The sequence below is a fragment of the Sinohyriopsis cumingii genome, chromosome 1 (assembly GCF_028554795.1).
Source record: "Sinohyriopsis cumingii isolate HCF-2022 chromosome 1, ASM2855479v2, whole genome shotgun sequence".
Classification (NCBI taxonomy): Eukaryota; Metazoa; Mollusca; class Bivalvia; order Unionida; family Unionidae; genus Sinohyriopsis; species Sinohyriopsis cumingii.
Genome location: NC_142961.1, coordinates 64,600,827 through 64,622,984, shown reverse-complemented (window position 1 = coordinate 64,622,984; position 22,158 = coordinate 64,600,827). Strand labels below are relative to the sequence as shown.

General features: G+C 35.2%; 1 protein-coding gene across 2 annotated transcripts in view; it reads right to left on the bottom strand.

Moving 5' to 3' along the window:
• LOC149807008 (large ribosomal subunit protein uL15m-like) overlaps positions 1-22,158 on the bottom strand; it is a 54,431-nt gene that overhangs the window by 17,623 nt on the left and 14,650 nt on the right. The window contains exons 1-2 of one of the 2 annotated variants that reach the window (XM_089960589.1): positions 15,302-15,481; positions 8,569-8,723 (exon numbers count right to left, since the gene is read on the bottom strand). In XM_089960589.1, coding sequence (XP_089816715.1) covers positions 8,569-8,723; positions 15,302-15,406 — 260 coding nt within the window. In that variant the 5' untranslated portion in view covers positions 15,407-15,481. Of the gene's footprint in view, positions 1-8,568; positions 8,724-15,301; positions 15,482-22,158 lie in introns of those variants that run through there. The other variant, XM_089960595.1, reaches the window with a different exon arrangement.

The following is a 22,158-nucleotide window of genomic DNA, read 5'->3' as shown; positions in this document are numbered from 1 at the left end:
AACCCCGATGTCAAAATGACTTTTCCTCTAAGATAAGTAGGTGTAAGATGTCAAATCAGCATTAATTTAATTAGGACAAACAAGACATTACAACTGGTGGAAATCACACTTTCTATTTGGAGGAGTAGGAATAACAAGATATTCAAGATGGCTTCCATTTTGATCTTACTGGAAATCATATTAATAACATTCCATTTAGGACCAACTGGTGAAAGAGCAATGTTGGTGTAACCAGCCATCTAGGAGAGGACCAACTGGTGAAAGAGCAATATTGGTGTAACCAGCCATCTAGGAGAGGACCAAATGGTGAAAGAGCAATGTTGGTGTAACCAGCCATCTAGGAGAAGTATCAAAAATACGATTTTCCAGAAGGCCATTATGGTAGCTATATTTTAGGACAGATTGGCACCATTTTTTCATTTATGGCAAACTAGACATTGTAAAACGTCTTTTCATGAAAACCCCATTCATTCTGCATTAATGATAACAAGATTCTAAAGATATCATAGCCATATTAGACATCAGATTGGTGCCTTTTTCATTTAGGACTAACTAGAAATCATAAGAAGTCTTCTGGTGAAAGACATGTCAATTTGACTTTCCATTCAAAAGAAAGTGAGAAGATTTTCAAGATAGCTGCAGTGGCAGTTCAGGACCATATTTATTTAAGACTGTCTTAAGTCTTTTAGTGAAACCACCATGTTGATGTGACCATCCATTCAGGAGGAGTAGAAGTAACAAGATTTCATTTCAGACCAAGTAGATGTAAGAAGTCTTCTGATGAAAACCCCAGTTCAATATGTCTCTTCATTGAAGAGAAGTAGTGATAACAAGATTTTCTATGTGGCTACTGTGGCAGCCATATTGGGCATCATACTGGCACAATTTTCATCTAGGACCAACTAGAAAACTTGTTACAACCAGGTAGTTATCTAAGAATGACCAACATGCCACCCTGTAATTATTTATCAAAATATTAAGTACAAAACTTGTAAACTCTCATCTTTTAAATTTAAAGAAATCTTGAGATTTTATTGTTCTTGATACTATTTCTTCAAAGGATGGAAACTTTATCCATGTCTGAGTCCCATTAGAAAATCAAGTCATTTTGCAGAAAGCTTCTTATTTAACCCTTTACCTCAAAGAGCATAGTGACAAAGTGCAGCACGCTATAAATAGAACACCTGTTACCTAGCAGACCGCATCCGCATAGGCATGCCTGTGAATTGTTAAGCAATGTAGTGGTGTTACGTTTAACAGCAGTTTTAACCATTTTACGTTTTAGGTAGACATCTATTATATATGGAAAAATTGAAGAGTAAAGTCCGATTGTTATAGCTGTGTACTTATTTTTCACGGAAGAATATTCTATGTGCTTCAAAATCTTGAGAGAACTCGTTCACCGTCATGTCCGTGAGGCCGCGTGACCGACCGTAGCTGCCATTTCTCATACTCGAAATTTACATGTTTTTCGTCTGCGTCTACATCACTAAGTCATCTGAATTTGATAATCAATAAAAACTAATTGCTGCTTACATAAATATCAGAGCCTCTACCTTAGTTACTGAATCTTTCGTGGTTGTGATTCTACTCGTGAAAACTTCGTAAGTACTGAATGAAATCCTGCCTGTGAACTGTTAAGCAATTTAGTGTATGTTACGTTTAACAACAATTTTAACCATTTTACATTTTTGGTACACATATATTATATGTGGACAAATTTAAGAGTAATGTCTGATTGTTACGTTTTAGGTAGACATCTATTATATATGGAAAAATTGAAGAGTAAAGTCCGATTGTTATAGCTGTGTAATTATTTTCCACAGAAGAATTTTTTTTATGTGTTTCAAAATCTTGAGAGAACTCGTTCACCGTCATGTCCGTGAGGCCGCGTGACCAACCGTAGCTGCCATTTCCGATACTCGAAATTTACAAGGTTTTCGTGTGCGTCTATATCACTAAGTCATCTGAATTTGATAATTTATAAAAACTAATTGCTGCCTACATTAATATCAGAGCCTTTACCTAATTTATTGAATCTTTTGTGGTTGTTATTCTAATCGTGAAAACTTCGTACGTACTGAATGAAATCCGCGGCTGCCATTTTGGAGAGTGGAGATTACGACCCAGTTACTTTAAATAGCAGATATTGACCAGTGCATAAATAGCGACCACGTGATCTGACGTAATTGTCATTCGCAGAAATGAATGTAGTATGTAATGGGGGGTTTTCCCCGAAGGTGGCGCTACGAAAACTAGCTCAAAATGGCTGATGTTTACAGCAGGCATCAAAAGGCGCTTCTATGCGAATCTTGCAGAGGCGTCAAAAGGCGCTTCCATACGAATGGAGTAGAGGCTTGTATGAGGTAAAGGGTTAACAAGGAGCACATAATACATTTCAAACATTTATCCACATCAATAAATGACTGTATTCCTCTGTGCATGCATTAATTAAATCTCTGATAAAACAGAATTCTATTTTTAACAAATGCATCAAATTGTTTCATGCATTCAAATTACTCAAAACAATTAAATTATAAGCACTGTGTTCAAAGTTGTCAGCATAGTCTGCCAGGCATAGGCAAAGGCCATGATGGTGCATTCAATGGATATAAACTATGCTATGGCTTTCAGTTCAAGATGTTTTGTGCTTGTTCAAGTTCCAGTGGTTTGATGCACATTTCAGATGATAGTAATAGATCAATGTGATAGCACCCTAGTCTCAGTTACTAAGCTGACACAAAGTTTAAAAGGTATGATTAACACTGTCACGATTAAGACTCCATCACTTAGCACCTGTATTATGTTTGTAGTGTTCACATTATGATCAAATTGCACTGGACAACAAATTTTTACAAAAGTCATGTTACTGAAATAAAATTAGTCAATTCTTATCAATTTTTATGTGCTGAACACGAATATGACAGTCAAATTGCAAAATTGGCTCTAGTTTTTTTGTAATCTGCAAGAAATTAATGTTTACATAACGAAATGCATTCCAATAGTAAAAGGTCAACTGTAATAGCCTACCTATAAAAAATCAAGTCATTGACTACATCTTAGATTTCTTCGCCTGTCTCTTGTACAGCTGTTCGGGAGCATCTCTGAGGAGTGTCCAGCAGTAGTCAGCCAGCATTGTAGTGGACCATTTTCCCTGGTATCTTTGTTCCATTGTTGCGATATCTTGATGAAAACGTTCGCCGTGTTCATCACTAACAATACCACAGTTGCTAGGAAAGAAATCCAAATGGGAATGAAGGAAGTGAATCTTTAGAGACATATTGCAGCCAAGTTTCTTATACTTCATCAACATGTCTTCTACTAGTTCCTTATAGTTTTCTGCCCTAACATTTCTGAGGAAGTTTGTAGAAACTAGGCGAAAAGCATTCCATGCTTGTTTCGCGTCACCTTCCAGCAAGTTGTTCAACCGGTCATCTTTGAAAAGCTCTCGAATCTGAGGACCCACAAAAACTCCCTCTTTAATCTTTGCTTCGCTGAGTCGAGGGAATTTTTCATGCAGGTATCGGAATGCTGGCAAAGTCCGGTCAATGGCTTTCACGAAGTTCTTCATCAAACCTAGTTTGATGTGAAGGGGTGGTAGCAAGATTTTCTGAGCCTCAACCAGAGCTGGGTGTTGGATATTCTTCTCTCCAATGGCTACATTCTGCCTGTGAGTCCATTCCTTCCTCATGTAGTGCATTTCCCTTGCTCGGCTATCCCACTCGCATAAGAAACACATGTATTTTGTATATCCTTGCTGCAGTCCCATTAAAAGGGCAACTACCTTCAAATCACCACAGAGGTGCCAGCTGTACTTGTTATACTCAATGGAATTCAGTAGCTGCCTTAAGTTATCGTATGTCTCTTTCATGTGGACAGCATACGCTACTGGAATAGATGGAAGAATGTTTCCATTGTGCAAAAGCACAGCCTTGAGACTCAGTTTCGAAGAGTCCACAAATAGTCTCCATTCTTGTGGGTCATGAGTGATTTTTAAAGCATTCATGAGGCCCTCAATATCGGAACAGAATATCAGATTACTTTCCTTTCTGAAGAAAGGCTCCAATTGCTGGTGGCGCTTTCGATATGCAGTAATTGTGACATCTTCTTCTAGAAGATTCCATTGTTGGAGTCTTGATCCTAGCAATTCTGCCTTGTTCTTTGATAAGTCCAAATCACGAATCAGGTCATTTAGTTCTTCCTGTGTTATTCTGTGTGGGGTTGATGATGCACCACAGTGAAAATCTGGATCACTGCATGCTGATGGACCAGGAGAAGAACAGGTCGACTCACCTTTGTCTTCGTCAGATGAATCAAGAGAATATTCTGCTGGAGGTTCTGGAATAGGAAGTCCCTCACCATGTGGAACTGGTCTCAATGCAGACGGAATGTTTGGGTAGACTATTCTCGACTTCTTTCGCTTCGTTATTCCGCCGGAAAGAGGAGGAACCAAGCAGAAGTAACAGTCATTTAGGTGGTTGCTTGGCTCTCTCCACACCATTGGGACTGCAAACGGCATTGATGACCTTTTGCAATTCAACCACTGTGAAAGCTGTGTTGTACATGTAGCACAGCATATATGCGGAGCCCAAGGCTTGTCTTGGTCACCAACCTTGCATCCGAAGTAAAGATGATATGCCTTCTTCACTTGAGAATTGATACTTTTCTTCTGGTTGGCAAATGTCACTTCCCCACAAATATAGCAAAAATTGTCCGCGGTATTAACACACTTTCGAGGCATTACTGTTCTTTATTGTACGTAAATGGATAAAATAATAAGTTTTATGTAACAGTAGCTTGAACTGTCTCGCACAACGTCTAAAATATTTTAAATGCTGAACCTATCTGATTGGGCTTTATATAGTACACTGCTTACGTCAGCTTCAGCAGCCGCCTGGCATTAGTATAATAGGCCTACACATGTATAGTACACTGCTGACGTCAACTTACTTCAGCAGCCGCATGGCGTTAGTATTGCATTGCATCAGAAAATGATGCAATCAACTGTGGATGATGTGAGCATGATGGTATTATGCAATGTTACATCATTATTCCGGATGTTGCTGCAGTCCTACTGGAGAAATTTACACAGTGAAACATAGAAAATGAGGTATATGAATATCTTCAAAACGAGAGCCAATACAAATTTTTCACGGTTATATTCGTGTTCGGCACACCAAAATACTACAGATTAGGGCCTTTTCAAGTCAGTAATGATTTCACTGTTGACCAGTGTTGTTTTAACAAATGCAAATAGTTCCAAACCAGGGAGTAAAATACCCAATTTTTTCATAGTTATGATTATGATAACAATTCAGCTTTGCATATGCAATTTCTTGTCATGAATAATGCTAAAGTTTTGTGGCCATTGCCACAGGAATGCTTATCCAGGGATGGTCCTGGCTTTTAAAAAGCTGTCACCAAAAAAATCGCCAACCTCAATATTTTGTCGCCAATTTTCAAAAAGTGTCGCCAGAACAAGTAGTGTACATTTTTTCAAGTGTTAATTTAGTCTGTTAATGTAACAGGCAATGAAAATTACAAAAGATGGGTTGGTTAATACTCTAATTACAACAAGCATTAACAAAATGTTACAAAGTGTTACATGAAGATACGTCGCGATTTTAGGGCTGCCCACTTGTTGAACGCAGTTTCAAAGTCTAATTTTTCACATCTGTACATGCTGATTCTTATTAAATTCTCGAGAGATGAGATGCAGAGTTTATTTCTGATGTCCGTTTTTATGAGGTTCATCTTACTGAATCCACATTCACAGTCTAAAGTGCTGACAGGTGACACCAGTAGTCTCTCAGCAGCCCCCCCCCCACCCTTATGGCTAACTTCACAAAGCTTGTAGTGAATTGCTTCCTAAATCCCAAGAATGATCACTGAATGCTGTATAAATTTTCTCAACAAACAAAATAGGATCTCCATTCCCACGAATGAAACTTACATGAGTCAACACTTGGCAATATTGTACCGTATATATAAGCATAAATTCACACCCTATTTAGGTATTCTTTCACTCCTGTATTTTGAGAAATAAATAATTATTATTAATTATGCAAAACTTTTCTTTTTAGCTATTTTTTGTTGCGGAGTTTAAGTCTCTGCAGCCGTAACACGGGATTGATGGCAAAAGGAAAAGATCAATGAGTAAAATGCTGCACTGGCGACAGATATAATTGTGATTGAGATTTTTTCCATTTGCTTTGTATATATACGCAGTAGTCGGTACTTCAAAGGTTATCAGTTTTCTATGAAGGTTCAACAAAACTATTGTATTGGTATATGTAAAAAAAACAAAAAAAAACAGAAGGATTAGTCATTCAATTAATTGTATCTGTTCTATTCGCGTCTTCAGAAGTCGGTCAGTTGTAGGTATAGTGCGGTAGCATGAATGACTGTATCACAGCATACAGTACTCAGCCCAGATGTCAGCATAAGCAGATTATGATGTAACAATGCACTGTAAAGATGGGGTTGTCAATAAGAACAAAGGATCGTTTGTTTAACAGATTGATTCCAATGCATTACTTAGTCAAGTTTGTGGCTTCCTTTCGTTCTGGCTTTAAATTTATTCAGTCCAAATCCATGATTGTATGTACAAATTAAATAACCAAAAAGTCTGTCGCCAAAAAAATCGCCAGATGGGATATTTTTGTCGCCAATAAGGAAAAAAAATCGCAATTTGCGACATTGGCGAAGCCCAGGACGATCCCTGCTTATCCTTGTTATGAATAATGACTGCATTTTGTGACCATTGCCATTCGTATGCATTTCCTAGTTATGAATAATGCTAAAGATCTGCAGCCATTCCCTATGTTTTCATTTTCTTGTTATGAATAATGCTGGAGTTTTGCAACCATTTCCCTACAATGCTTTAGTAAGATCATACCATATTCAAATGTTTTTTAAAATACTTTTGGGGTTTTTTTTGGAGGGGGGTGCTGATAACAAGATAATTTAAACAGAAATGATTTCACACTTTTTTTTTCTAATAAAATCCTGTATCAAACTTTTTCTGATTTACATGTGAAACATAAATCATTTTTTACTGCTTAAAGATTCATCAAAAACATCAATGCTTGCTGTTTTGAGAGCTGAGAACTTAAAAGCTCTCCTTGATGATACTACATTGGGGAATGCAAATCAGATGAATCCAAATGACTGACCCATACCATAGGCCATAGAAATCTGGATTAATTAAGAAAATCAAACATAAAACATGCTGCTTTAATCTTTCCTAGATTTATGGAAGGAAATTTGGAATACAGAGCTAAGACGTTAATCAAAAGCATTAACATATTTACAAGGAATAAGAAAAGAGCTGTAAAGTAGTATATCAGGGTACAAACATTCAGTATACAGTAACATTACAGTGTTCCTAGGATTCTGATGCAGAGAATTTAAATTGTACCTATTCTAAAAATAAGGAAACCTATGGGATTTGGGATGGAGCATCAGTCTCAATTACTCTTGATTTGCCTCCAGCATAATTTCTTACCAAGTGCACATTGTCTATAAGAAAATGACTATGCACCAGTGTTAACATTTTTTATACTACTGGTTACAACTTATTGGCCAATAATATCACACATATGCAAAATCAATATTAACTGGGAAAAGCCAACATGTCATTGATGCCATGCATAACTAAATCAAGGTTAGATTATTTTGAGATTATCTTTGTTGTTTATGATTGAGAAAGAAGGATTAAATTTGACTTGAATGGATTAACGTTTGATTGCAGATCAGTGTTTGCTTGATTGCCCAGCAAACTATAACCAACAATACAAAACTGTAAAAAAAATATGGTTGCTTGTGAAGACTATTTTCAAAGGTAAGTGGACATGCTTTAATTGTGTTTAACTGGTGATTAATTTGCTTCAGTCAGTGAAATGTTAAAAAATTCAGGTGTTTTGAGTAAGGTATCAATTAGTATGAATTTACCTAACTTGACACTCATTGACTTATTTCATGTTTTGTAATTACTATAGACTGCAAAACATGATGGAATAATTTAAATTAGATCTATTTGTGAAATGTTAAGTCACAGTAGCTCAAAGAAGTATGTCTTCTTATCTGTCAGTCTCAGAAACGACCTTCCAGTGATTATCATTCTGACCCTCCAACTCCAAAGAAACAAAATTATAGTAACAATTCTGAGGAGAATAAATCTCTGAAAGAAATCATAATCATAAGCTGGCTATATGAATAAGACACAATTCCAGATATGAGCTCATGACTCAAAAACAAATTAACTCAAGATTTTTATTTTGACTTGAGATTTTGATGTCAAATGTCCAATGACTCTTCAGGTTTTATATCTAGTGAGAACACTGTATAATACTAATGTTTCATCTCCTGAATATAGTTACTGATATAAAAGATGCATTCCTGTCAAAAATTTTGACACAGGATTCAAATATAGTTGATGATGCCACTGTTAATGTGAATATAGTGATATCTACATTTCCCTATTCATAGATGAGACAATTAGAATATAGGTTTTTATTTTATGACCTCAATAAACTGCAATTCTGGAAGACCAATCAAAGTGCTTACTGGTGTCCTTCGTAGTAGCGTTCTTTGGGAAATCTTAGGTAAAACGGAAACTGTCCACCTTCAAAGCCAAGGCGAGGTAAAGTCATTCGTGCACCCTGGCCCTTGTCACCACGGCCATGCTTGGACCCCTTTTCACGTCCACGTCTTCTTTGAAACTGAAGCAAAATTAAAAGGTTGACATACTAATGAAGTCAATATTAAAGCTTAACTAGAACACCTGCAAACCAAAGTTACCTAGGGGTAATAATGCAAAATTCCATCACATATGAGGTGGCTTCCTGCTATGGATACATTAATGAAGTTTGGTCCAAAAACATGTGAAATTTTTCAATGTTTAACCTTTAAACCCCACTCTGGACCAAAATCACACAGATAGTCACCACAGTGGTGACATATGTAAAAGTTATGTGAATTTCCACCCAGCAAATTTGGACAAGATGTGGTATTGAACAGATGGATGGATGGAGGTTGGCACAATATCATAAATGCTTTTTTAAACAAAAGTCCTTCAAAGGGTATGACACTCTACTGACTGAAAATAGAAATTCATAATAAGACCACTTCTTCTTTTTAACTATCTCAGATATATAATATTTTCATGTTGGTATGACCATCACTTCTGGAGGAGTAGTAATAACAAGATTTTCACGATGGTCGTAACTGCCATACTGGATGTCTTAGCAGTATCAGTTTAAATCAGAATCATAAGAAGTCTTCTGGTGAAAATCCCATATTAAAATGACCATCCATTCAGGAGAGGTAGCAGCTTTTCCTTAGTACCAAATGAACATCATAAAAAGTCTTCCAATATGACTTTCCAATTTGAAGAAATTGTAATAACAAGGTTTTCAAGATGACTATCATCCTCAACATCAAAATCAACACCGTTTTCATTTAGGACCAACTAGACATCACAAGAAGTCTTTATTGAAAACCCCATTTTGATATGACCAGCCATTCAGAAGGAGTAGCAGGAACAAGATTTTCAAGATGCCTCCTGTGATGTAATATTTGATGCCCAAATGGCAGATTTTTCCCCCTTAGAATCAATAAGACATCATAAGAAGTCTTCTAGTGAAAACTCAAAGACAGAATGACTTTCCATTTAGGAGTACTAATAAGATTTTAAAGATGGCTGCCATTGTGACCATAATGAATTTCAGATCTGCACCAATTTTCATTTATAACCAATCAGACGATGTAATAAGTCTCTTAATAACAACCCCATGTTGATATGACCATCCATTCATGTGGAGTAACTATAAAAAGATTTTCAAGATAATGGACTTCAGGGTGACACCATTTTCATTCAGGACCAACTATATGTTGGGAAGAATTTGTATGTAAAGTTTCATGGCAATCCTTCAACAAATGTCTCAGGAGTAAACAGTCTTACTGTACAGCTATGACTTTATGTATATTGCTAACAAACATCAACTTTGTATCTGTGAAAATGTTGCGACACCAAACTGTATCCTTACACACTGGCTGTCAATCATCAGAATAATTTATTCAAACAAGGTTACTTACAACTAGATCAAGGGCAGGACAAAGTGAAACAGGTTTGGAAGGCTTGTGAAACTTGCACATTTATGTACACTGTAATTTCACGAAATTTGTGCTTTAGTGTGCTGATAAAAAAGAAGCTAACATGAGGCCTACATGACTATTTGACTGAAGCAAATCCTAATAATAATCATCCAAATGTAGTAGGGACATTTTACATGATTTAACTGTTTCTAATTTTCTAGTATAGTACACAGTCATGTTGAATAGAATCCACATCTTCCAAAACAATACAAGCAGAACGTTTACAGCACACTCACCCCATGGCCTTATGAACATTAATCATTTGGTTTAACAGGTCTAGCTCTATGGTCTATGTAAGTGAGAACAGGCATTTGTGTTTACGCAAATTAATTAAATGATTATTTACAGGACTTACAATTAGTTTTAGATTTTGAAAATGCTGATGATATTAGAGACAAGATAGTAGATTATGTTTCTCTAATTAGCAAGAGTATCTTACATATAGATTTTAAAGAAATAGATATTTTATACTTGAACTTTAACAATCTTTGCCAACCCATACACTTAAACTACATTTAACATTTATATTTTGAGGAAGAGGTTGAAAGTGAGTAAGAGTCTCATCAGATATATTATAATCATTTATATGTTTTCAAATCAACTTCTAGACAACTCATTAGTGAGATATCAAATGTTTAGTTTAATGTTGGAAACACAGATCTGTGTACCAGAAATAATCAAGCCAGTTATAGAAATATGATATCAGGAAGTCTCATATGAAGTCCACTAGGCTGATATATATACAGATGCAGAAATGGTTAGAGAGAGCTTTTGAATTTGAATTTTAAAAAAAATGTAACGCTGATGTTTGTTTGTTTGCTCTACAAGCAAATTCCTCAATGTAGCTGTCAGCCACCCCACACAGCTACAACACAAATTTATCAGACTGAATCATATGGTATAACACAGCACTACATGCAACACAAACACCACCAGAAATAATAATCACCAGGAAAATCAAGGAAAGTTGAGGAAATGTGATACATACCAGTTTCCAAACAAGTTATAGGAGTGACTTCCCACATTTTGTGCATGCAAACTGTGATGATAGTCAACAGAACCAATGGGTATCAGTTATGAAAACTTGCTTCAGCACTGGAAAGGCAGTATAGTTTGATTCGTTATGTAGGAAGCATAGTTTGATTCTATATGTGGGCAATATAGTTTGATTCTATTATATGTGAGCAGTACAGTTTGATTCTTTATGTGGTAAGTACTGATACTAACAAATGGATCCATTTTCATACGCCACAGACATACCTATAAACTGGCTAAAATGTGAAGGTAGTTAAGAATGCAGAAGTATACTGAAGTGGGGTCCTGTTTCTCTAGTGAAACAAAATGTTTCATACTATTTCACAAGGCACTATTAACAAAGTTAACAAGTCCCCAATGAAACCTACTTTGGCATTCCTCGGCTACCATCGCATTTCAACCAACCGAAATGTATGTCAAGAGAACATGAAAATGAGTACATTTGCTCGTGTTAGATTTTGAATCCATCAGGATAGTTACAGAAAAATATGTATATCAATTAGACTTAAATGCGTGGAAGAGTGCTGATATGAGCTGCAAAGTATGAGCTATTCCTGAAAATTTGACCTCTTGTTCTCCTGTCGGTCAACTTGGGACCAAACTACACAATGCCATTATTTAGGTGATAAGACATCGAACCCGACCAAACAAAATTGTCAGGTGTGGTGTGTTACATTGTGGGATTAATGTGCAAACATGACTAGTCCTACAACGTAAGAGGTATCACATGATATTTTTGTGTGCTAGTGCTGTCTTATTGTCTAAATAATGGCCTTGTGTAGTGTATTCCCAAGTCGACTGACGGACAAGAAGTAACATTTTCAGGAATATCTCACAAACTTGGCAGCCCATATCAACATTCTTCCACAAATTTAAATCTAATTGATTACATGTATATTGCTGTCTTTATCCTGATGGAATCAAAATCTGACCGTATGAACTGGATGCATTTTCATATTCCATTCAGCTGTCTGAAATTTGATGGGAGGCAGGAAAGCCAAAATCATACAGGAAGAAGAACTCTTCTTTAATGAAACGAATAAAATTATACTAATATTGAAGGAAGTGTTTAGATAACTTTGTTTCGTTCAAAATATTTATCATCCTTTTAACCAATTTCGGCATTCCTGGCTTCCATCGTATTCCAACCAACTGAAATGTAGTTCAATGAAACTTGAAAACGCACCCATTTGCTTGTGTGAGAATCTGAATTTATTTTTAAAAACAAACATCAGAATAAGTCCTCCTAAATCAACAAGACTTTAATTTGTAGAAAAGCTTCAATATGTGCTACCAAGTGTGTCCGATATTCTTGAAAATTTGGATGCTCATTCCAATGTCAGTCAACATCAGAACAAGTTATGCAAGGCTGTTATTTGGGCAGTAAGACATAACACCAAAACATAAATAACATGTGACACGTCTTACACTGTAGGACTAATACATGACCACAGGGGTTCGTATTGTTACTTACAATTTACTTTTCATACATCTACTATATAATAACATGAGGCACTTCTCTCCTTTCTCGCACAACCTATTTATGATTTAATGCTGATATTTCAAACTAGATACTGCATCATCAGACATTCGACTTTGTACACCTGTCCAAAGTTTGGCTTACTATCATACCTTTAAGGATAATCCTACAATGTAAGACATAGCACATGTTGTTTTTGTTTTAGTGCTATTTCTTACTACCCAAATAGCGGTCTTGTATAGCATGTTCTGATCTCAGTTGACACTGGAGCAAGTAGTCAAAGTTTCAGGAATATCTCACACACTTGGCAGCCTATACTGACACTCTTCCACTAATTTATGTGTAATTAATATTCCTACTGTGCTGTCATTATCCTGGTGGAATCAAAATATGACACCAGCAAATGGATGCATTTTTATGTTCCGCTGACATACATCTGAATTCGTTCCAATGCGACGGTAGTCGAGGAACGCTGAAGTATGTTTATGTGGGGGATGTTTCTTGACCAAAACGCAACGTTGCTTACAGTTCCAATAGGCATAATATGTTTTTAATCATTTTGTTAAAGAATAATATTTTAACTTAACCCGATTGTGGCATTCCTGGCTTTCATTGCTTTCTAGCCAAGTGAAATGTAGGCCAACGAAACTTGAAAACAGGTCCATTTCTTTTGTGAGAATTTGAATTTATTAGAGAAAAGGCACCAGGGTATTAAGTAAAGTCTGACAAAAATATTGTAACTTTACTTTGTAGAAAAGTGTCGTTATTGCATGCCAGTTGTGTGTGATATTACTGAAAATGTGACTTTCGTTACATTGTTAGTCGACACCACAACTTGCTACACAGCGCCATTAGTTAGGCAGTAAGACCCATCACCCCCCAGAACAAAAATATCGGGTGCTGTGTCTTACGTTGTAGGACTACTTTAAGGAATGTTAAACATCAGTACCAAATTAATTACACTACGCAAAATCTAGTATGAAATATCCACAGGGGCACGTATCATTGCTTACAATTTACCTGTCATACATGTACTATACAATAACAACAAGCCGAGTGGTCTAAAGCGCTCTTCATTACGGATCACTGCCATCTCACCTCTGTCTGCGGCGGTTCGAGTCTCGGATTCGGCCAATGTGGGTATGTGAGAAGGCTTGCCAGTAGCTTCTCGTGGGTCGGTGGTTCTATCCGGGGTTTTCCCGGGTTCTTCCTCCACCATTAATACTGGCCGCCATGTATAGCCTATCTTGTGCTGAAAAATGGCGTTAAACGCCACAACAACAACAACAATAACAACAAGGGAGGACCACTTCTCTCCTTTCTCGCATGACCTATTTAAGAAAAAACGCTGATATTTCAAGATAAATTTCGTGTAGCGTAATAAATTTGGCTTACTATCATACCTTTAAGGAATGCCAGACCATTTTCCCAAGCTACTGCTCGACATGGCCATGATCGCACCCGCTTAATATGCAAGAACACGCTGAATGGAATACTGACTTCTCATTGGCCAAATGAAAATAAGTTATAAATAAATGCAGAATGTCATTTTCTTTTAACCAATGAGAGGACAGTATTCCATTCAGCAGGGTTTTACCTGCATATTAAGCGGGCATGATCAAAACCATGTGGAGCTGTAGCAGGGAAAAATGGTCTGGCATTCCTTATAGGTATGATATTAAGTCAAATTTTGGATGGGGATACACATTCGAATGCCTGAGCTAAATATGGGAACCAAATTTATTAAGCTTTGCTAATCTTAGTTTGAAATATCAGCGTTTATTCTTAAATAGGTCGCACGAGAAAGGAGAGAAGTATCCTCCCCTTGTAGTTATTGTATAGTACATGTATGACAGGTAAATTGTAAGCAACGATATGAGCCCCTGTGGAAATATCGACGTTGACTCTTAAATTGGTCGTGCGAGAAAGGAAAGAAGGGTCCTCCCTTGTATTATTATATAGTACACATATGACTGATGTTAAATTGTAAGCAACGATACGAGCCCTAGTCCTACATGTAAGACCTTGATGCTAATATTTATGCTGTGGGCGTCAAGGTCTTACAGCCTAACTAACGGCACTGTGTAGCATGTTTTGATGTCAACTAACTTCGTTACGAAAGTCAAATTTTCAGGAATATTTCAAACAACTGACAACTAAAATAACGAAGCTTTTCTACAATGTAAAGTCATAATGTTTTAGTCAGACTTTACTTACTCTGATGTCTTTTCTCTGATAAAATTCAACAAATTCAAATGTATGTCAACGGAACGTGAAAATGCGTCCATTTGATAGTATCATATTTTCATTCCGCCAGGATAAAGACAGCACAGTAAGTATATTAATTACACATAAATTAGTGGAAGAGTGTCGATATAGGCTGCCAAGTGTGTGAGATGTTCCTGAAACTTTGATTGCTCATTCCGATGGCAACGACATCGGAACAAGCTAAACAATGCCGTTATTTGGATAGTAAGACATAGCACTAAAACAAAAACAACATGTGCTATGTCTTACATTGTAGGGCTATACGAGCCCCAGCGTACATAACCTGTATGACTTTTAATAAAACCAAGATTACTTTCTTAACTGACAAGACACCAATCCACTAAATAATTACAATCTTACAGTTTTCTTTGACCCCGGAAGTCCTTTTAAGTTGTTAAGTGCCACTCTTGGCATGGATGCAATTAACTTCAATGCTTTATCGGTGATTCCTGCTATGTACGACATTTCTATCACGCCACACGTCCAATGCTTGTATGTGAACCACACACGACCCAAAACCTGGAGGTGTTCCGATTGACCCGTGTATAAAAGTAAAACAAGGCAACGAACACCGGGCACGGATACAAGAGAACAGATACAATAAATTTTAGTTAAACGTCGGTGGTGGGTAAAAATAAAATTAAAAAAATCTCTCTGTATGAGCTATTTTACAAACAAAACAGATAGATACACATATTTACTGTGAAGCAACGCACATGAACATTGCAGTAACAATGGTATCTGCAGATTAAAAAACAATATGACAGTAAGTACATGCTAATAAATAAAGCATTTTTTTATATACTTATGAACATATATAATCCATCACAGAATGGAGCACTCTTATTTAATTCAGTATAAATTTTGTGTGTTAAAATCCTTCACAATGTCAACAATAACAACAGATTAAAATTCAAGTCACCAGTATATATCATGCAGTAACAGGTGTACATTAGATAAATAATATGACATCTTGATCATGAGGTTACTAACAATTAAAATTTAAGCCTTTAAAAACACAATTTTAAAGAAAACTGAGCAAGAAAGAATTGAAGAAACTTAAGTGACCTACATGCTGACATGAACAAAATATGAATCTAGCTGAAGATCAGTTTGAATGTTTAAATTTTCATTCTTTTTCATGTATTTCTGCAATAATTACTTTCATTTTTATTTAGCGTTCTACATTTAGTTTCTTTTGATGGAAGCTTTGCCTGGTTTTCCAATGTGGAACAAGTTATTCCAATCATCTAACCTTTTGTTCTTTGGAACTGGGAATCAATCTGCATTGTATCAACTAAAAATAAAAGAAATGATGTGAATATTAACAATTTATGTGTATTGTCATTAGAGATGACAATATCCTAATCTGCAGAAAATGTGGTAATGTGATTTGTTTCCTCATCTTTTTTCATTGCTCTCAATTAAAGATAAGATCATAGAAAGAACCATGGTTAATGTCAGAAGTGGTTAGTATATATATATATATATATATATATATATATATATATATATATATATATATATATATATATATATATATATATATATATATATATATATATATATATATATATAAAGAAGTATCTGTATTTTAAACAATTGGAAATTTTCCAAGTGCTATTATTAGTAATAATAATAATAATATTAATAATAATAATAATAATAATAATAATAATAATAATAATAAAGACTTTATTTAGAGAAGGTAGCTCAATTAGTTGCAGAACTAATAATCTACCTTGAGGCCTTCTATCTGTTATGTACAATATATACAGTATATACAACATGATGTGAAGAATCTGGCTTGAAATTAAATAATTAAGTGATTTTAAAAGTCAAAGTATCAAGCCTGGAACACACACACAGGCATCTATGAACACATAAATATAAATAAAATACAAAATATCATCCAGCATTGAGTGAATATTGAGAACAACAAAAACAGAATGTTAAATTCACTAGACCGTTAATGTTTTTTTAAGAGATGATGATAATGATATTTCAGAGCTCCGCCATAGTGATGGACCACTCAACCATATTAAGCTAGAGAACATTTTTGGCAATTTTAAGCCTTGTGTAGGGATATGAGAACATTTATGGGCCATTTATATTTTGTATATTAACATCTTGTAGTGATATGATCTTTTTAGATCATTCATATTTTCGGCTGTTGCCATTTCATCTGGGGAGAGGAGAACATTACTGGACCACTCATAGTTTGTATCATCATATCGTGATAGGTCAAGACAATTCAGTGTGTGTGTGTGTGTGTGTGTGTGTGTGTGTGTGTGCATGCATGAGCGTGTGTGTATATCCAACACCAACTTGAATAAGGATATTACAATCTTTCTGAACCAATAATAGTTACTGTGTATCACCTGGTAATGAACTGATATTATAAGGGGTGCTTACCAGTTATTATGTACTTTTAAGAGAGTGACATATGTAAGGTGAAGTTGTTTGTATTTAAAACATGCACAGTGGAGAGAATGTTGGCATACCTCTATGCTACATTGATGTAATGTGGATGACATTTCTCTGGATATTGTACTTTTGGAAATTGTACATGATCTAAGCACACAGCTAGCTAAAATGACTGATCCCTTGTGAAAACAAAAAACCAGCCTGAATTAGTCTAAATAACACTATATTTAGCACCTACTCAAATAGGGAAAATTAATTTTGCCCAACTAGATAATACCAGCTTAATCTGAAAGTGCAATAAATGACTTACCAAATATATCAAATGTAAAAAATGTTATTGGCTCTTTTTCATACAATTTACATCTGAAGTCCAGGAAGTGAAAATGACCAAGTGAAGCTAGCAGTTTTCTGAAAGGTGCACATCTGGAGTAAGACCAAGCTGTCAATCGTACACCAAAATAAAGGGAATTAAAGGTTCTTTGAACAATACCTAAGATATACAATGTCTTTTATAAAGAGCCAGTATAACCAGTGAGGAAACCAGGGGGAATTCTTTCTCTTTAGAAACCGTAGAGTGCCACCTTAATACAAATTTGAACATTTATGCAATTATTTTTCTTATTTCATATCATCGTGTATGATGTTCTGAACAAAATGGTACAGTAACATTAATTTTATCCATGAAAATAAGCTAATTATGCTTATTTTGCTCTTGCTTACATAATATGCCTTGAGGCAGTATTGTGTGAATAGTGACCTTAATTATGGGGAAATTATTTGTCTTAGAATATAGGAATGGTCAACTTAAATTTAAGACTGTTACATTCAGTAAAAGAAATATATAATGAAAATGTTTCTTTTCATTTATTTGCAATGAAATTAAAAATTAAATGATGACCAAGCAAATTCGCTTTCTTCCATATTAAACAATAAGCAAATATTTTAACCTTTGACCTTTATGAACCACATCTGTTCAATCCCTTTTCAAACTGTAAAATGTATTGGTGACATCTCAGGAATAATTTTGGCAAGTTTCATGTTCCTGTCTTTCAGCATAACATTGGTTACTATGTTGACAAAATGTAATGTGCTTTTTCAAAATAGCTCACTTTTCTTCAAGGGGGCGGGGGGGGCTGGGCTTGTGTGAGACCCTGACACTAATAAATATTGTTCTGTGGAGGGATATACAAGAGAAATATTCAAAAGGACTGTTTTTATGCTTGTGACTTAAACTTTTCAGCCATACAATCAAAAATAAATCATGCAATAATAATACTTATGTGCTCATTAAGAGGGCACTCAACAGTTATTATGTACTTTTGAGAGAGTGACATATGTAAGGTGAAGTTGTTTGCATTTCAAACATGCACAGTGTGGAGAATGTTGGCATACCTCTATGCTACTTTGATGTAATGTGGATGACATTTTTTGGATATTGTACTTTTGGAAATTGTACATGATCTAAGCACACTGCTAACTAAAATGACTGCTCCCTTAATCTAAAAAAATCAGCCTGAATTAGTCCAAAGTACACTATCTTTAGCATCTATTAAAATAGGGAAAATGAATTTTGCCCAACTAGACAATACCAGCTTCTGAAGGTGCAATGGATGAATTACTACATATATAAAATGTAAAAAAAGTCATTGGCTCTTTATTTTACAATTTACCTCTGAAATCCATAAAGTGAAAATGACCAAGTGAAGCTAGCAGTTTTCTGAAAGGTGCACATCTGGAGTAAGGCCAAGCTGTATACTCTATAACCCATATTACACCCATCAATCATACACCAAAATAAAGGGAATTAAAGGTTATTTGAACTCTACCTAAAATATACGAGGTCTTTTTTAAATAGCCAGCATAACGAGTAAGGAAACCCTGGGCAATTCTTTTCTTTAAATTCTAACCCTATGCAAAATATGAAACTGTAGAGCACCACCAAAACATTTATAGACCAGCTTTTGAAAATCATTTAAAAATTACTAAACCAAATAGACCCAAGATTGCATAATCTGTAACATGTTAATTTACATACACTTAAATGGCATTACTTGACATATTACATAAAGCAACATACAACATCTAAACAAATGTGGATATACATGTAGTTATTGTTATATTTGGTATCATATCAATATTCTATGTTATTAAAATGGTAAAAGAAGGTTACTTTTTCATTGGTAATATGCACAATGAGTTACAATACATCACAAACTTTCTACAAGATATTAAACGTTGCACATATAGCAAGAAAGGCCACACAAAAAAGACACTTAAGAGACATGAATCATTTTCCTTACAACTGAATTAAAACACTGGAGTCTAAAAAATAAATCAAAGTAAACGAAAATCTTTCTTTCATTTCCAGAAATTCTTTAATTCAGTAATGAATAAATTGTATCAGGTTTTTTTTCCAGTGCCTTTTGTTTTTGAAATCTTTTGCAAAACAAAAATTACTTAATGTATTGCAATTCATTCGGGATTTTTGCAAGGAAAGAAAAGAATTGATTTCTTTAGCAATTTTTATAGCGTAGGCTGTTGATACCAGAGATTTTGTCTTGAATTTTGTATATGATGTATACTGTCTTGTGTGAAATATCAATATAAAGTCATCTAAACTGCATGCAAATTAGCCCTGTTAAGGTTACAAATTTTGAACCTGATCAATAGTAATTGTTTGGGGTGACTAGGGGTATAACAATAATTAACATTAGCCTATATGATGACATTGGTTTGACATGGAGTCAAAAGTTTCACAGTGTCAAAAGTTGTATAGGGTCTATATTTCAAGGGTGACAAATGTTTTATAAGGACTAAGGGTGGACAAATGGTCGACTCTTTACTGGCACATTGTAATGTTACAATATTTTGATTACAATCCAATGCACCCTCTTTCTATCCAGCAACATTTTTCGATACTATCCAAAAACACACTTCCAACATTCCAGCAATCGCTTTATCATTACAATCCAACAGACCCTCCAACCCCAAATCCCAACAAACACTTGTACTACTTGCAAAAAGCTCTTTGCATACTATCCAAATACACACACTATGATCTAATGAAAAGGGTAGACATGTTTAAACACACGTATTTATATATATACACATATACTTCACAAAAGAAGAGGGTAGGATGTTATAGAAGTGGGATAAAATGGACACACAGTCTATTCTATATCACAAGAGTAGGAAGTGTTTATCAACACACTAATACACACTCACACATATAAACACATGAGAGGGGTTTTACATTTTAGTTGTCAACATAAACATACAAAAAACATACAAAACCAGAGAGATACATAAAACAATTTGATCAATAATTACTATATCTCTTTTCTAGAGATAACAGTTGCCCTGACAAGGGTCATTGAAGTTTGTTAACCAAATTCATGAACACAACTGACACGTTTTGACTGCTATTCTCTGCAAGCGTATTCACAAGGAGGGTCTATAAATACTCTCTTAAAGGATCCCTTGTCTCTTCTCCTAAAATCTCTGTCTTTGATGCATGTGATCGCCTACGATGCCTTCATATACAACAGGTAGTTCAGGTTAAGCAGCATGCCTAAAACAAAGGTGCATGACAACGCTTATCTGTATGTTGTTGGGTATTAATGAGAACAGGTGAAACCATGAGGTAGCTGCTAGTGCCATTTTTATAAGTCTTTGGTATGACTTTGCCGGGGTTCAACCTTTTAATATATACATGAGACTGTCAATCACATCCCTTGTTTTTGTGTAGCTCATCATCCTTGTGACAAGTGTATACAAGAATCAATAGCATTTCACTGTCCCAGTTGGAAGATGATACCAGAAGGATGTGAAATAATCTTTCAGTGTTGTCGTACTCTTCCTGATCATGCCAAATGGATTTTAGACCCTACCGACAAAACTTCAAGCGAAGAGGAAAAACAATGTCACGGGCACTGTTATGGTTATGCTACAGTGATGATGCGTGAAGAAATAGTCACAGATACACATTAAATCAGTAATGCACAATTTGAAAGCCAGCAACATTTGGAAGACTGGTTTAAAATTATTATTCTAAGAGAAATAGTCATTCAAAATAAAAAAAATGCTTGCTTTGAGTAGTGGAGATGGATTTTGATGGGACTGTTTACATTGTTTCCCCTATAGAATGATAAAGTAGCATTTTAATTGTTGGATAATTATGTATGCAAAAATTAGACTAAATCTTGACCAAAGAAGTGCTGCTAGTGATTCAAGAGTTAATTTTTGTGACCAGTTATTTGCATTATTTGGTTTGAAAGAATGCTGAGTTTGGATATTTTTCTGTCAGTTGGAACACCGGTAGTTGTCGACATTCTTTGTAAAAGAGAGGTGGGTTTATTTGCCCCTATAAGTTGACATTTAAACCACACTTGTCCAAAATTGCTGTTAATACTACCAAAAAAGGTTATAGAAAACAGGTCAAGGAAAATTTAAACGGTCGCAGCCAATCAGTAATGAGAGTACTGTGCAAGAACTTCATAAGCTTCTTATTTAGACCAATCAGATTCACATAAAGTGATAGATTAACATGTTAAAATATCAAAATTATTAAACTGCACACACTGTACATAAGAGGTACCAACATTGTGATAAATTAAACTGGTGTACATCATAATGACTTGCTGTAGTCAAAATGTCCAAGTGCAGCTCTGCCCCCCCCCCCCAAAAGACAAAGAACTGTAAAATGGTATTTTGATATATCTACAGCGTAATAAAATAATTCTTTACTATTAATCATAAATATTTTTTTTATCAGTAATACACATTTCATG